This window comes from Maniola jurtina, chromosome 2 (assembly GCF_905333055.1).
Source record: "Maniola jurtina chromosome 2, ilManJurt1.1, whole genome shotgun sequence".
In the NCBI taxonomy this organism is placed as follows: Eukaryota; Metazoa; Arthropoda; class Insecta; order Lepidoptera; family Nymphalidae; genus Maniola; species Maniola jurtina.
The window spans coordinates 2,415,410-2,430,082 of NC_060030.1; the positions used below are offsets into that span (position 1 = coordinate 2,415,410).

The 14,673-nt window shown below is 38.6% G+C and overlaps 1 protein-coding gene and 1 long non-coding RNA gene across 3 annotated transcripts; one reads left to right on the plus strand and one right to left on the minus strand.

The window, feature by feature from the left end:
- The first annotated feature begins 1,401 nt into the window (after positions 1 to 1,401).
- LOC123878198 lies at positions 1,402 to 3,709 on the plus strand. Its single transcript, XR_006798783.1, has 2 exons — positions 1,402 to 2,924; positions 3,068 to 3,709. It is a non-coding gene; the product is annotated as an uncharacterized LOC123878198 (long non-coding RNA).
- A 300-nt stretch (positions 3,710 to 4,009) lies between these two features.
- On the minus strand, positions 4,010 to 13,356 carry LOC123878166 (cullin-4A). Of its 2 annotated transcripts, none has more exons than XM_045925273.1 (13): positions 12,918 to 13,356; positions 12,464 to 12,606; positions 12,132 to 12,352; positions 11,035 to 11,223; positions 10,353 to 10,499; positions 9,974 to 10,160; positions 9,455 to 9,647; positions 8,216 to 8,544; positions 6,783 to 7,004; positions 6,201 to 6,308; positions 5,599 to 5,769; positions 4,923 to 5,075; positions 4,010 to 4,515 (listed from the first exon to the last, which is right to left on the minus strand). In XM_045925273.1, exons 1-13 carry the CDS (start codon positions 13,183 to 13,185, stop codon positions 4,420 to 4,422), a joined length of 2,427 nt encoding a protein of 808 aa, XP_045781229.1. In that variant the 5' UTR covers positions 13,186 to 13,356; the 3' UTR covers positions 4,010 to 4,419. The 2 variants fall into 2 exon arrangements, with proteins under 2 accessions (XP_045781229.1, XP_045781238.1); XM_045925282.1 differs by having other exon boundaries at positions 4,011 to 4,515; positions 8,216 to 8,517.
- Between the last annotated feature and the right edge of the window lie 1,317 nt (positions 13,357 to 14,673).

The following is a 14,673-nucleotide window of genomic DNA, read 5'->3' on the forward strand; positions in this document are numbered from 1 at the left end:
TCTTCGGAGCGGCTGAACCGATTTTGACGGGATTTTCACAGACAAGTAGAGAATTGACCAGGGAGTAACATAGGCTACTTTTTTAACCGACTTTCAAAAAGGGAGTTGTGTTTTTCTACCTATGTACACCGAAATCTCCGAGATTTCTGAACCGATTTGCGTCATTTCTTTTTTAATCGATAGAGGAACTTTGTGACATTGTTTCATAAAAAATTTGGATTCTAGCTCCTCAATCCTGATGCTGTAGGGGATCTGACCAATCCACGCGGGCGAAGCTGCGGGCATCAGCTAGTTACAAAATAAAACACTCCATTTTAATTAATACTGTTTCAATCTCAATTAATAAAACCACTCTAAGTCCTAAACTATTAGACATCACGTTACAATTTTTTTTGGTGAAAAATAAGTACATGTAAGCTTTAATTCACGGTAAAAAAAAAATTTTTTTATTTTGGCCAAGTTACTCAAATATCGATTTGAAATGTTCACTTCCGGTTTACTATACGTAAAAAAATTTAAATTTAGAATTCGATACAAAAAATAAAAATTTCAACTTTTTAACTATAATAAACAATGCTTTTTAGTTTTTTTTACAAATGAACTATTACAAATAATAAGCATCCAAAAATAACGGACTTCATTCTTAGTAAATTTTTAAAAGCTCATAACTCAGCAATAAAGCATCATACGAAAAAAACATTGTGTGTATATATCCACGTCTACTAGAAGTATAACTGACCAGAGTATAAACAAAATTCACGACCTCACTTTTTTTTGGTTGTCCGCTTGACGTGAAATGCCCCTGAGTTTTTGCGAATTTTCGAACTCAGTTTTTGAGAATTTTGGCTTAATTTCATTCACACATTTCTGTACTTGTCTAGACTCCCTATAAAAGCCTATTTTCAGTGTCTATTTATTAGCGATGAGGTTTCCTCAGGAGGGTCATCGTCTAGTATCACACGTTATGCCGCTAGTGTGCCTTGTGTCTTATCTCGAGTATCAGTTGAGAATCGCGAGGGACATCTTTAAAAGGATACAATACATTTTACAGTTTGGTTAAGCACCTTATACACGTTCCATCTTGCTGACCTAGATGACCTTGGCAGGTCGTAGATGGACGATGGACCGTGTATAAGGACTCTTAATGTGTCTTAAGAGGGGTCCCTCCGTCACTCGCTCCATACAAACGTAGTTCGTCTCTCATTGGAATACTAACCAATCATACTCAATGGAATTTTGTAGGAACGTTCCGGGAACTAATATCTATGCTTGTGGTTTTCCAGATTTCCGTTAAAATATATAATAAATAAATTACGCGGTTTAAAAAATTCACATACAAATCTTTTAGCCCCTGTAATTTTAGAACTACATATTTTTAGAAAAATCTAAAACACCACAGGCACAGATATTAGTTTCTAAAATATGTCTGCAAAATTTCATGGACTTTGGTTGCTCAATATTCAAATGAAATTGGAACTACGATTGTATGGAGTAAGTGACGGAGAGAGCCCTGTTAACTGTATACCCTCAAATTCACTTACATATAAAGTATTTTAACATTCTATCTTCAATTTCGTTTCAATTCTTGAAAAAACCAAAGGTTATTTTCTTACGACACAATATTGCATAGGAGAATAAAGCAAAATTACACTGTTTACTTCAATTCTATATTTAGGTCAATTCAAGTCTTATAATTACTAATTACATCTTGTTTAATATATATAGGACTATCTACTGATTTTATTCACCTTATGTTATGACAAATTACTGAAAAGCAAATAATAGAGTAGTCACTAACTGATTTTACTCCCAAGATTTGTATTTTCTAAAAACCCTGATAATAAAAACCCAGAAACTTAAGTCAATGTGTCTAATTCTGTTGTACACACATCTCTAAGCTAAAATGGCAGGTCTAAATCGTTTGCATCACTTACAATGCGCCCTGCAAAAAAGGATAACACTTGAGTTATACCTGTCAATTGAGAATTGGAATGATGCCTATGTGGAAAACGAATTGTTTTTTAGTAATTATTATTAGTGGGTCTTCCAAAATTCGTAAAATCCAAGTCCACTGTTAGTTTTAAGTCTGTCACTTATTTAATCGATAATTTAACTGAAAAATACGACAAATTACGCCAAAACAATGTTGATGAAGTCACAATTATGTATTTCACACAAGGGCGCTTACAAGCGAGCGTTTTGGCGTTAGAGAAAAAGTTGCTGATTTTATTAGTGGGCATCATCAATATTTAGTTTAGATTGTGTACAAAGGAATTAGCCACTATAGCTCTCTTTCTTATAAAAATTACACACTGGTTACACAACAGAAATATAATCAGTGTGTAAATTTTTATAAGTAGGGCCTCAATAGCTAATAGCGAAGTTATCTTTATAAGTAGTTGATGTAAATCTGTCATGGAGTTGTCAAAACACGACATCTAGCTGAGATACTGTGGAATTATTACCATACTAGGTCATGTTCCTGGAAAGTTCATTCCATTTACTTTTTAAACACCGTGCGTTTGCATCCTCGCCACATTTTTGCGTGCCATCGATTTTTGTAAAATATCTAAGAAATTCGCGCTCGCTTGGCTCACGGTTTTATTTTTTGTACAGTGATGCATGCAACTTTGTACGCGTGGATTTTGGTTTTTAAAATTTCATGGGACTTTTTGATTATCTGGGATGCAAGGTGTATCTGCGGTTAAAAGGTTAGACTGTGGAAAAGGTAACAAGTAGAATTTTGTATCAAATCATGAAAAGAGCGAAGACGAATATATGAACAGTCAACAGACATCTCGACTCGGGCACAACCGACCGGTCGCCTTTAAGAGCTCGTTCACACAGGCTGCGTAAGCGTAGACGTAGTGCGTACCATTGCGTTGTAATGTATGGAACTGAATGAAACATGGCATACCGCTTGCGTGACGTGAACGTTCACGTAGACGTAATGCGAGCAGTTACGTCTACGGGTTGACGCGCGTCACTACGCACGTGTCACTTGTACGTGCTGCATACGCAATTGCTGTGAATCTTAATATATACCACAGTTCAGTACTCAGAGTAGGGAATGTTATGCGTGTGGTTTAAATTGAGTTCGATAACTTTTTTGTAATTTTTATATCTTTAAATCATCCAATTTTGTAGTAGTGAAAACTGTCTTGGGCGATTTCGAGGTGGCTAAAACTTCATGGTCGCGTCACCGACATGCTAATTTTAGCAGTGTAACTGTAGCTATAAGTAGTGTAGTGGTGTTGCGCGTATTGAGAATTAAGTTAATTAAAATTCATGTAAATACAAATACTATGTATTAATAATATAAAACAGTATTTTTTATGTAATAAATACATCATGAGAAATACATTTTATTTATGATAAAAAAATACATGCATAACCATATACATACCATATGTATGTATATACGTATTCGACTGATCATTTGTCTCCGATGTTGAGTTTATACATCTCGAGATATGTAAACTCATGGTAAGTCAAACTATTCTTTGATGTTATAAGGCCTCCTTAGTGCGTATGAATGCAGCACAGGCAACGTACATACGCAGAAGTCAAATTTTATAATATGATTTACCCGATGATGAAGGCTGCAACTTCGTCCGCGCAAGTTTCGGTTATTTGAAAATTTCATGAGTAGCCGATGTCCTTTCCCGGGCTGCAACTCTCTCTGTGCCAAATTTCGTCGACATCGGTTAAACGGACGGGCCATGAAAAGTTAGCAGACAGGCAGATACACGTTGTGGTTTGTCCTTCAATCACGAGGCAACCGAGCAATGGATCGACGTGATTTTTTGCATGGGTATGGTTAACCTGGAGAGTGATATAGGCTACTTTTTATCCCCGAAAATCAGAGACTTCCCATGGGATTTTTAAGAACCTTAATCCACGCGGTCGAAGTTGCGAGTATTAACTAGTTTTTTAATTTTTTTTCAATTCAAATACGAGTTAGCCCTTGACTGCAATCTCACCTGGTGGTAAGTGATGATAGTGATGATGATGATAAGAGTAAGATGAAAGCGGGCTAACCTCGAAGGGGTATGCCAGTTTTTATGATTTCTACACGTCCTCGTACCGGAAAACTAAATCGCTTGGCGGCACAGCATTGCCGGTAGGATAGTTAGTAGCCACCAGCCAAGGCCGAAGCCTCACTCCAGACCAGATTAGAGATTTAGAAATTGAAAATATTATATAATAGTTTATAATATTAGTATGGATAGTGTTCCCGGTAGTTCAGTGCGCACAAAAGCACTACGTAACAATACTAACACTGCATTTATAGTGTGACGTGGTGTTGCGTTAGTTCATACCAAGCTTTATATGACACGGCCAATCTGACACGTTCAGTGTCTTTACTTCCTTTTCGAGTCGTGTGGTGTTTGGCATATGGTATGTGGTATGTGTGTATTACGCGACATAGTTGTACTGGTTAGGGTTGTCCTTGTCCCGCTCCATGTAGTCTCGGTCGATTAGCGACTCTATGCGCTTCTTGAGATCCGCAGGCTGTGAAACAAAATAATGATCTGAAATACTTATCGTATTTAAACTTATTAAACGTTTGCGCTGGGTAAGTAACGTTTACTCAAGTCAAATGGGTAAGTAACCAGTTTGGGTTTTGCCTTTTCGTTTCAATCGTTTCTCAGACAATATATTAAACAGTCGTCCCGTGGTTATTATCACTAACACCATCATAATTCATAATTGGCAAATGTTAAGCATCCACTGCTAGACTATATTAGACCTCTACAGTGGAAAAACCAACTCTTAGGTAAGACGTGTGGCACAATTTACACAATAAACGTTTTTCTTTTTTTCTTTCTTTCTATCGGTTGATAATGATGACGACGTATGTGAAAACTACAGTAAAAAGATTATAAAATGTATATCAAGTATATTATAACGGCATTCACCTTGACGGGGAACTTGAGCTGGTTGTAGAGCTCAGAGATGAGCAGGTTGTGGGACAGCGTCTTGCGCATCTTCATGACGCGCACTATGGCCGCATCGATTTGGTACTGTCGGTCTTGGAACACGCGCTCTTCCGTCGCTTTCTGTTCTTCACTCTGGAAACAAAATCATTAAAGATTAAAACAGGCGTTAATTTACCGTACTTAAAATAATAAACAACAAGCTCTACGATAAATAATTTTAGGTTACGAACTCTTGTGCCTTTAAACTCCTCACTAAATCTTACTGAACAAGTAAATATATTCAACAGCTATTCTGACAGTAATGACAGTTGAGAAAAAGCTACGCAGCACCGTCTCCTTCGAGACTCTGGTTAATCGAGGAGGAACACCTGGTTGAAATCTGCGTTAAATAATAACTAGTCCTTGTCTTGTCTGATTGAGTAACTTACAACAAACAAAGTAAATGTCACTACGCGATCCCTAACCTCGCTAACAGTTTACTATGAATACAAATTCCAAGATACGATTAAACAAAGTAGGTCTCTAGGCATAGCACCAGTCATGAGAAGCATTTCCCTACTGCTACGATCGATTTCGCCATGCTCACCGTACGACATCTATACAGCTACGGCCATTCTGACAAAAATAAATTATTGAAAAGAAAATTAGTACTCACCGTCTCTTTCATCTGTATCTGGTTGATTTTGATGCGGAACAGCTTGTTGGTGAAGTCTCCATTGAAGGAGAACTGGTCTTTATCCTGTACATCGCGGCCGCGCGGGACTTTGGTCACCACGCGCGCCTTGCCGCAGGCTAGAGACTGTAGTGTGCGACGGAGCTCACCTTCCTGGGGAGAGAACAACAACTGCAATAACAGCCACAAGTACAACAATAGAATAGCGTAATTTAAAAAAAAAAAACAGGTTAAAAATAATGTGAATCGTCTATTTTGAATTAGTCGTCATTTTCGTAATCAGCGTCCCTATCGGCCATCATGTATTTCAAAATGGACGGTAAATTTAATGAAAAATAGACGTCATTTTCATAATCATGCGAGCGAGTGAAAGCCTTTTGTACCTAATAATTCACCCGCACTGAATTATTAATAAGCTAACTTGTATTGTTTATTGAGGTAAAGTTTGTTTGAATTTAGGGGTAATCTCTGGGACTAATCGTCCGATTCAGAAAATTCTTTCACTAATAGATCCCCAACTTCATCCGCATGTTAAGATTTATAATCTTATAACATGCAGATGAAGTTGTAGAAAAGCTAATTACCTCTATATTGGTGGCAGTTTTAATGTCTTCAAAGGAAAGGTTGTCCCCATCATTGAACAGCAGTAGAACTAGAGCTTGGAATAGAGACACCTGCAGCTCTTTGTTACCCTGAAAAGGAATTATTCAATTCAAATTTTATTGATAAATTCACTGGGTCGATTTTTTGAACAATAAATAAAATTCTTGTCCAGGTTCATAACTTGGCGAAATGCTTAGCCTGGTAGACTTGGCGAAGTACTTGGCACGGTAGAATTCAGGGAAATCCTTGGTTCGATAAAGCTTGGCTAATTCCTTAGCTAGATAGAACTTTGTGAAATAGTTAGCCAAGTACAACGTGGCGAAATACTTGGCCCGGTAAAGCATGGCCTAGTAAACTTTGACGAAATTCTAGGCCTGATAGATCTTGGTGAATTCCTCGGCCTAATAAAACTTGGAGAAATACTTTACTTGGTAGAGCTTAACGAATTGTTTGGCCTGGTAGTACTTAGCAAACTATTTGGCCTGGTAGAACTCGGAGTAGTACTTGGCCTGGTAGAACTTGACCAAATACTTAGCTATACCAAGTGAACTATCCTGTAATACCTGTGCGAAGTGCGCCCTAAGCACGCAGTGTCCCAGCGTGGCTTGCCACTGCAGCTTCCTGCCCGAATGCTTGGCCAGGTAGAACTTGGCGAAATGCTCCTGATGGCGAGTGAGCTCCGCTGGTAACCGGACCTCCACTGGGGGGTATGTGGGCCAGAATCCCATTGTTAGGATGTACACTGATAGGTCCAGACCAGCGCCCTCCTGGGTTGCTGCTAGGTGCTGGAAGAAATGAAATATTTATTTACATTAATGATATGCAAACTTTTATTGATGTTCCAATCAAAAAAGGTAAATTGTGTTCAAAGAACTGCTTTAAGATGCTGAAAGAAGAGAATTATATTCCTTACAATTTATAAATACAGACATTACTACTTATACATTACTAGCCGATGCCCGCGACTTCGCCCGCGTGGATTTAGGTCTTTCGAAATCCCGTGGGAACTCTTTGATTTTCCGGGGTAAAAAGTAGCCTATGTGCTAATGCAGGATACTATCTATCTCCATTTCAAATTTCAGCCAAATCCGTCCAGTAGTTTTTGCGTAAAGGAGTAACAAACATACACACACACACATACATACAAACTTTCGCCTTTATAATATTAGTGTGACTACCACTTTAATAAGTTACGCCGATGTACCTGCGCAGGAATCTTATTTTTGAATGGCGTTCGTCCGCTATTGGTTTGCTATTGCCTACGCACTATGATTTGCATGCGCGAATTATAAGGGAGACGGTACGATGCCGTATAGAAACCAAGGGATTGTGTTTTTTATAAAAACTGCCATACCCCTTCCAGGTTAACCCTCTCCCATCTTAGACTGCATCATCATTTACCACCAGGTGAGATTGCAGTCAAAGGCTAACTTGTGTCTGAATAAAACCTATATTTAGCTCAATGTTGTTAGTTTGCAAGTACCTAGTTGTTATACCTAGATTTTAAGTACTATACCACTAGATTAAAGTGTTACGTATAATACCTAATGTCGACGGTACCTACAGGTGTACGGTAAAACTCAAGTGGCGAGTTTATGAATCCACCTGAACTTTTATAGACTGTGTAAATGTTTTCTTAAATAAATAAATATTATTATTATTTAAAAAAATAACCAGGATCCATTAAAACACTAGAACTAAAACAACAACAAATACAGCTAATGGGTCCAACCCACCCCGCTGCTAGTGGGATCCATTTTATCATATTTTTATTCAATGTTTTTTTTCCATTACTTTAGTTTTTTGTTGTTTATGTTATTTTTTTTCTCTTTTGTTTCTGTTATTTATTGATTTTGTTGTTGATGTTATTTTATTTTTTGTTCTTTCTGTGTTTCTGTTGTTTTTGTTATTTTATTGTTTGTTGTTTAAAAATAGGGTAAAATGTGAAAAATAAATAAATGAGAGTATAATAATAATACAGCTAAAATCTGCTCACCTGCTTATACGTAATATTGATATCCTTCGACAATTCCATGTCCTTGAACATGCCTTCCAACTTGCAGGTGAAGCCGCCACCACACTCCTGCTTCAATTTACTAAGCATGGATTTCTCGGCGTCCACCGAGGCGGACTTGCCAACCAACAGCCGCTTTGCCAAGTCCTTCTTATAGAACGCTTCGAACACGTCCTTGCCGTGGATAAAACGGAATAACACCATAATCTTGTCTAGCAGTCGTTCTAGTTCTTCTTCTGTCGCCTCCTTGTTGCCCGCACGGAGCTTGAGGTCGACGAATTTTGCTAGAAAATAATAAATAGGGTTGTTCCCTACGTTCGATTTTATAAATTATTGTATACTGGGTGATGCCTTCGTCTGCGTGGATTGAGGTTTTTATCAAAACATCGGCCAAGTGCGAGTCGGTCTCGCACACGAAGGGTTCCGTGTCATCGTAGAAGATAAAAGGTCTGTAACTTTTACTCACGTAAGTAGCTTACATAATTAACTTACGACAAAACTACATATTGTACCTTAATACTCTTATAAGTATATACAATACATGAGTAAATTTGTTGTCAATTAATTATGAAAGCTACTTACGTTGAGTAAAACTTACAGGTGTAATCGCGGCTTACATTCTATAATTTTCATGGCAGCCATTTTGTTATTATGTGCTGCAATAAAAATACACATTCTGTGGAAATTCCATTCTCTACCTATTACGGTTCACGAGATACAGTCCGCTGACAGACAGACGGACGGATGGATAGTGGAGGCTAGTAATAGGATCCCATTGGCTCCCTTCGGATACGGAACCTTAAAAACCCTGTCAGAACTATGATTTTCTGGGATAAAAGGTACCTCTTGTCCATTTCTAGGATGCAAGCTATGTTCGGCGAAATTAAGTCAAGATTGATTCACCTTTTGAAAATGAACAGATAGACAGATCACTTTCGAATCAAAACATTGGTGTGGATGCAACATCAAGCAAATATCACTAAAAGGAAACTTTTCTGTGAAAACAGCATCAAAATAATTGGTGAAAGGAGGTAGCAATAAATCTTAATGTACGAATAGTCTCTTATGATGAAGAGTTGGGGTGGAGTGAAAATATCTTGCCATCTCTCTCACAAGTCTGCATCTAACCGTGGTGACGTCACGCCTTGTTGTGCAGCAATCTTGTCATTGAAAGAAAATGGTGAAAGTGATATTCCAGGTTTTCCAGCAGTTGAGAGTTACCTATGAGCTCAGCGGGCTTGTTCTGGCGCTGGTTGATGAAGTGCTCGAAGGCCTCGCGGATGGAGTAGAGGAAGCGGTCATTGCGCTGGAAGCACGAGGTCACGACGTTGTCCAGCTGTTCCTTGAATTCCAGCAGTTCTGCTACCATGGTCTTGTCTCGTTCTGGCTCGATTACTATCGTGCGACCTTTTTTCTGTGGACAATTTGGATATATATAATAAGAATTTAAAAAAAGTTCTTGTGAATCTGTTGCATACTTGCAAAAGAAGTGAAGTGAAAGTGAATTTTGCTTTACAAGCAAATAAATATATATGCATATATACAAAGTACTCATAGTCTGTCAATAGTCACGACTAGTCCGTGTATGCGCCCACACGCATAAATGCAGGGCCCTGATTTTCAGCTGTGACCTGGGTGATGGTGACTAGGTTCGATATGACCAATCCGATTGGATTGGATCAAAATGCTTGTCTTGTCATCAGTAGCATCTACGATTATTATTATTAGTTGCATCCTTACCTTGATATAGGCATTGAAGTGGTTGCACAGCTCGTTAAGCCCGTCCTTCACTCGGCTGAACAAGCTGTACAATGTGGTGAGGTCCTGCTGCCGCGGCCCGTCCATCAGTGACTCCAGGCCTTTGCTGAGGATGCCTGACAGGTGCTCGCTGAGCAACTGCCGCTCGATTGTATGGATTAGCTGCCATCTGGTGGTAAATACAGGCAAATATTTATTAGCGAAGGAACAACGTCACAAGACTACTCACTCATAGTATGGGCATAATTATACAAATTAGAACAGGCCGGGAAGAGCCACGCACCTTTTTGTTCAAGACTTGTTTTGTTATAATATGTGTGTGTTGAAAATAATGATGATAATAGATTATTGATTATCATACTTGGTACAGGGATCCAAGTAATGCAGCAAGCGTTCATTCTCTTCGCGCAGTCGTTTCTCCACATGCGCCAAGTACTGCGGGACGGCCAGTTCCCGCATTAACCTTTGGCCTTCTGCCGCGTATAGCCTCTCCGTTGCCAACAGGAATCTGTAACGTTAATAAAGGAAATTCATCACTTATGAAAAGATTACTGCATTTAACTGTATAGTGTAAGTTTTGATTAGCTTGATTGGTACCAATTACCGATAAAACAGCTCACAATGCGTTGTGCCATATGCAGAAAGGCCACAACATGTAATTCGTATTATGGGTCTCCACGAAATTTGTGTTGTGGCTTTTATGCTAGGAGACCACAACACTTTGTGGCAATCACAGAAAGGCCACGACTCGAAATTCGTGTTGTGGCTATTATGAAAACGCTCACAACGCGTTGTGGCAGTCACAGAAAAGTGAGGCAAGCACAAGCGTTGGAAGACCTCTCACTAGGTGGATGGACAAATCAGGCGAGTCACAGGGAGCTACTGGAATCAGGAGGCGCAAGACTGTGGCATGGCATGTGGAACTCCCTTCAAAAGACTTATGTCCAGCTTTAGCCATCTATTAGTTGATGATGAATGATGATAACAAAAACCACTTCACTGGTTTTTTTTTGAGGTATAGAATTTTAGAAATCAATGTGTACTTCTGCTCAAAGGCATCCTGGTAGATCTGCAAGTCGGACAGCATCCGCAGCAGGCTCTTGAGCAACGAGATATCCACCGCGTCGCCGCCGCGCTCGCGCTCGATCAACAGCAGCAGGCCATCCACGGTGCGCGTCTGGATCAGCGTGTTCATGGCAATGTGGTGCCGGAACAGGTCTAGCCCCATGTCCCTGGAACCGACACGTGCCCTGTCTTTATCTTAGGCTGACATATACCCTATTTCAAGTCTCTAAAATATTACGAGTATGTTTGTATTTTTTTATTCTAGCATCATATTTTTTGTTATAATTAGTTATTAATTTGTTATTTACTGTTATAAATGTGATATAGTCAAGAGCATTTAAGAGCTATATTACTTTGCACTTGAGATAGGTCCCATGGCCAGCACAAATCTAAGCTCAGCTAGGGGCTTGGCTCTACTACAGATCTCATAACTTTTTAACAGTGAAAACATTGTGAACTTGTGAGTCTTGGCAACTTTTTTACATGAAATGTTTTTAGTGGGATAAATTACTTACTACAACTAACATTGTTGAGGATGCCCCAAAACAGTATAAGGAGAGACACAGTAGTCCGATGCCTTTGATCTTGTGGTAAATGATGACCATGACACTTCAACACAGGGCTCTAACTACGTAGGCCAGTTCAGGTCCTTCCTTCATTCCGCACTTACCACACAATAGGGCTAGTTAAAGCAGCGACTTGACTTTTTATCAAATGTTAAAACACTCGCTTGGGAGCTTGTATAAAATACATAAGTGTGACATCAGTAATTTTTTTGTTAAATCAATAATTTAAAATAGCAAACTGAAAACTACAGGTTAAACTAACAGCAGAGGTTGATTTGAATTTTAGGAGACCTTTTTTAATATGTAAGAAATAATTTATCTTTGACAGAGCATCATCCCAATTGCTCTGTTTAGAAGACTTCGTCGAACCTCTTTGTTATTTAATATTTTATCTTTAATATTTTTTTTGGTGGGCTCTCAATTCACAGAAATCATAAAAATTTATTTATAGATAATAAAATTATACATTTTCAAAATATCTCACAAAAGCAGGATCATCATATTCTTACCATATAGAATGTATGCTAGGATTCTGCAGCACATAAGTGCGGTCGAGGTACAGGAAGATGCTCCTGATCATAATCATCTGGCGACAGTGGGCCCGCCAGCAGTCGTCTATCCTCTTGAGGAAGACTTGCCGGTCCATACTCTCTGACAGAAACTGTTCTATATTGGACTTAACATGAGCCTCTACTAGGTTTGTCAGGTTGACGTATAGCTGTGAAGCCATCTGAAATAAAAAATTAAAGGTGCATCAATATGGGAATCTTCTTCTTATTCTTTGGGGCTATGCAGGTTCTCAAGTACCCTGTATCACTTTGACCATCTCCGATATGCTTACCTTATGGCTACACATATTTTCTACAGCCTGATACAATTCTTCTAAGGAATAGGCGATTGCCTTTGAGGTTTGTATGGCTATGACAGCCTCTTTTAATTTGCTCCATGTTGTCTCCTGGTAGTTTTCCGGAAGATTTGGCTTACCTGAACAAAACAGAACTTATCACAAAAATATTCAAGGTTTGTCAAGGTTATTTGTTGAATTCATAAATAAATTATGAAATTACTCCATATTAATATTAATGTGAACTAGCCGAGACTCAGGCTGTACTCGTCAGATTATCTTTTGATATGAAGAAATAAAAGTGTCTGTCTGTATGTTACTAATACTATCACAGCTCAATTTTATCCTAGAATAATATAATGTAAGACCCATGGGAGAACATAATATTTCAAAATTCCACGCAGACGTTGTCGCGGGCAACAGCTAGTTAGTATGCGCATATTTGACTTACTCTTGAAGTTTTTTATAACCAACTTCTTAGTCGTTGCTCCTGGTTTGCTCATGGAGGAAGACGAAACCGTTTTCACAGTACCATTAGAGTTCGGACTTAGCACCGAAAAGTTAGATTTCTTCTCGTTTGCACTCATTTCGCTTTTGTTTTTTTTTGTCTGCGTGCTTGAATACTCCTTCGTCTCGGTGCTGGCACTCGAGAAAGAACGTTTTCTGGATTGATTGCCACCCTCCTCGACCAAACCTGAAGTTTTAGCTAAACCCGACATAAGAAAGCATGATATGGCAACAGCCACTATACAAATTAAGGCGATTAACACTAATTATGTACAAAATACAAATAAAAAATAGATGAAATCAGTCAATAATTTACGACAATCAACATGATCTCCGCCATTATTATAAATTTTTCTTTTTTGACAACAGCTTACAGCCACAGACCAGCTTATAGCAAAGAGTACATAAACACTAAACTAGACGTGCTAGACGTCAGCCATACGTCAGCTACACCAACACTTTTATAGTGTAATCCAGCCACAATAGAAATGGGTAACATTGATAAAATAGCGGGCTGGGTTTTTTATTTAGAAGATGCCACTTAAATCTATTATAGTCATATTATGGTAGGTATAGTTATTTTGTAGAATTAGGGTTTCAAGATGTATCTAAATAATTAATTATAATACAAAAGATTGGCCATTTTTTTCTAGGTAATGTAAGTTATACGACGACGTCAAGAAGTCACGAAATCAACGAAGTGAAGGGTTCCTTTTCTACCTTCCTAAGGTACCTTTTTTCTCCGGAGATACGGAACTTACAAAAATATTTTTTTAATTTCTCTATTTCAGCCGTTCCTGTTCAGATTTTTATTAACCTTTTTAAATACATACTATACGTACATGCTCATGATTTACAAAAAGCTGACTCTTGATAGCCAAGACCGAAAAAGATTGAAACGCGATAGTAGGTACCACCGAGCCGCAATCGGGAGCGGTATGGTCGCGTTGCTTGCATAATTCCTTTTCATTTAAATGCCGTTTTAGCAGGATTTGATTGATAGCTAGGTACCTTCATCAACTCTGGATGTAGGTATATGTGTAATGAATCTAATTTGTATTCGTCTTATGGCGAAACCACACTTCGTTACATGTTATTTGTTATGTGCACTATCTGGCCGCATACGACGAAGTGTGGCGGGTCCATTCGTCTATATTTGCTTTATTCGCACGCATAACGCATAAGCGCGAATAACAAATATGCTTAACCGTCCTCTTGTCGGTTTTTACGCACACTTCGAAGGACACGAATAAGACGAATATGTGTGTCGACTGCCCAGACATCGCTCCCTCAGTCACTCCGACTCGCGTTCGCTTGTTTACGACGGTCGTGTATTGCTTGGACTCTGTGTGCGACAATGGAGTGGACGAACGACACAGTAATGCGATTTCCGGATTTGTATCAGATGCAGCCTTGCATCTGAGATTTTGTTTCTGGGATTGCATTTTGTTTGTGCATCCAAAAGACAAATATGCCACATAAAACATACCTAATATATTTGGCACATCAGCACTAAGTGTGGATAGCATGTTTGTTGTTCCTTCACATAACAAATATTTGGACGAATACAGCGTAGCCGCATAACAAATAACACATAACGAAGAGTGGTTCCGCCTGTAGATGAAAGTAACTAATAGCGTCCCCTTCTTCGTTTATTTAAATTAATCAGACATAGATACTTCCTTAGTTCAGTTTTGATA

Coding starts and splice junctions, on each gene's coding strand:
- LOC123878166 (XM_045925273.1), bottom strand. CDS start 13,185: ATGTCGGGTTTAGCTAAAACTTCAGGTTTGGTCGAGGAGGGTGGCAAT. Junction 11,224..12,131: donor CCTAGCATACATTCTATATG/GTAAGAATATGA, acceptor TGTCGGTTCCAG/GGACATGGGGCTAGACCTGT. Junction 5,770..6,200: donor AAACTGCCACCAATATAGAG/GTAATTAGCTTT, acceptor TTCTCTCCCCAG/GAAGGTGAGCTCCGTCGCAC.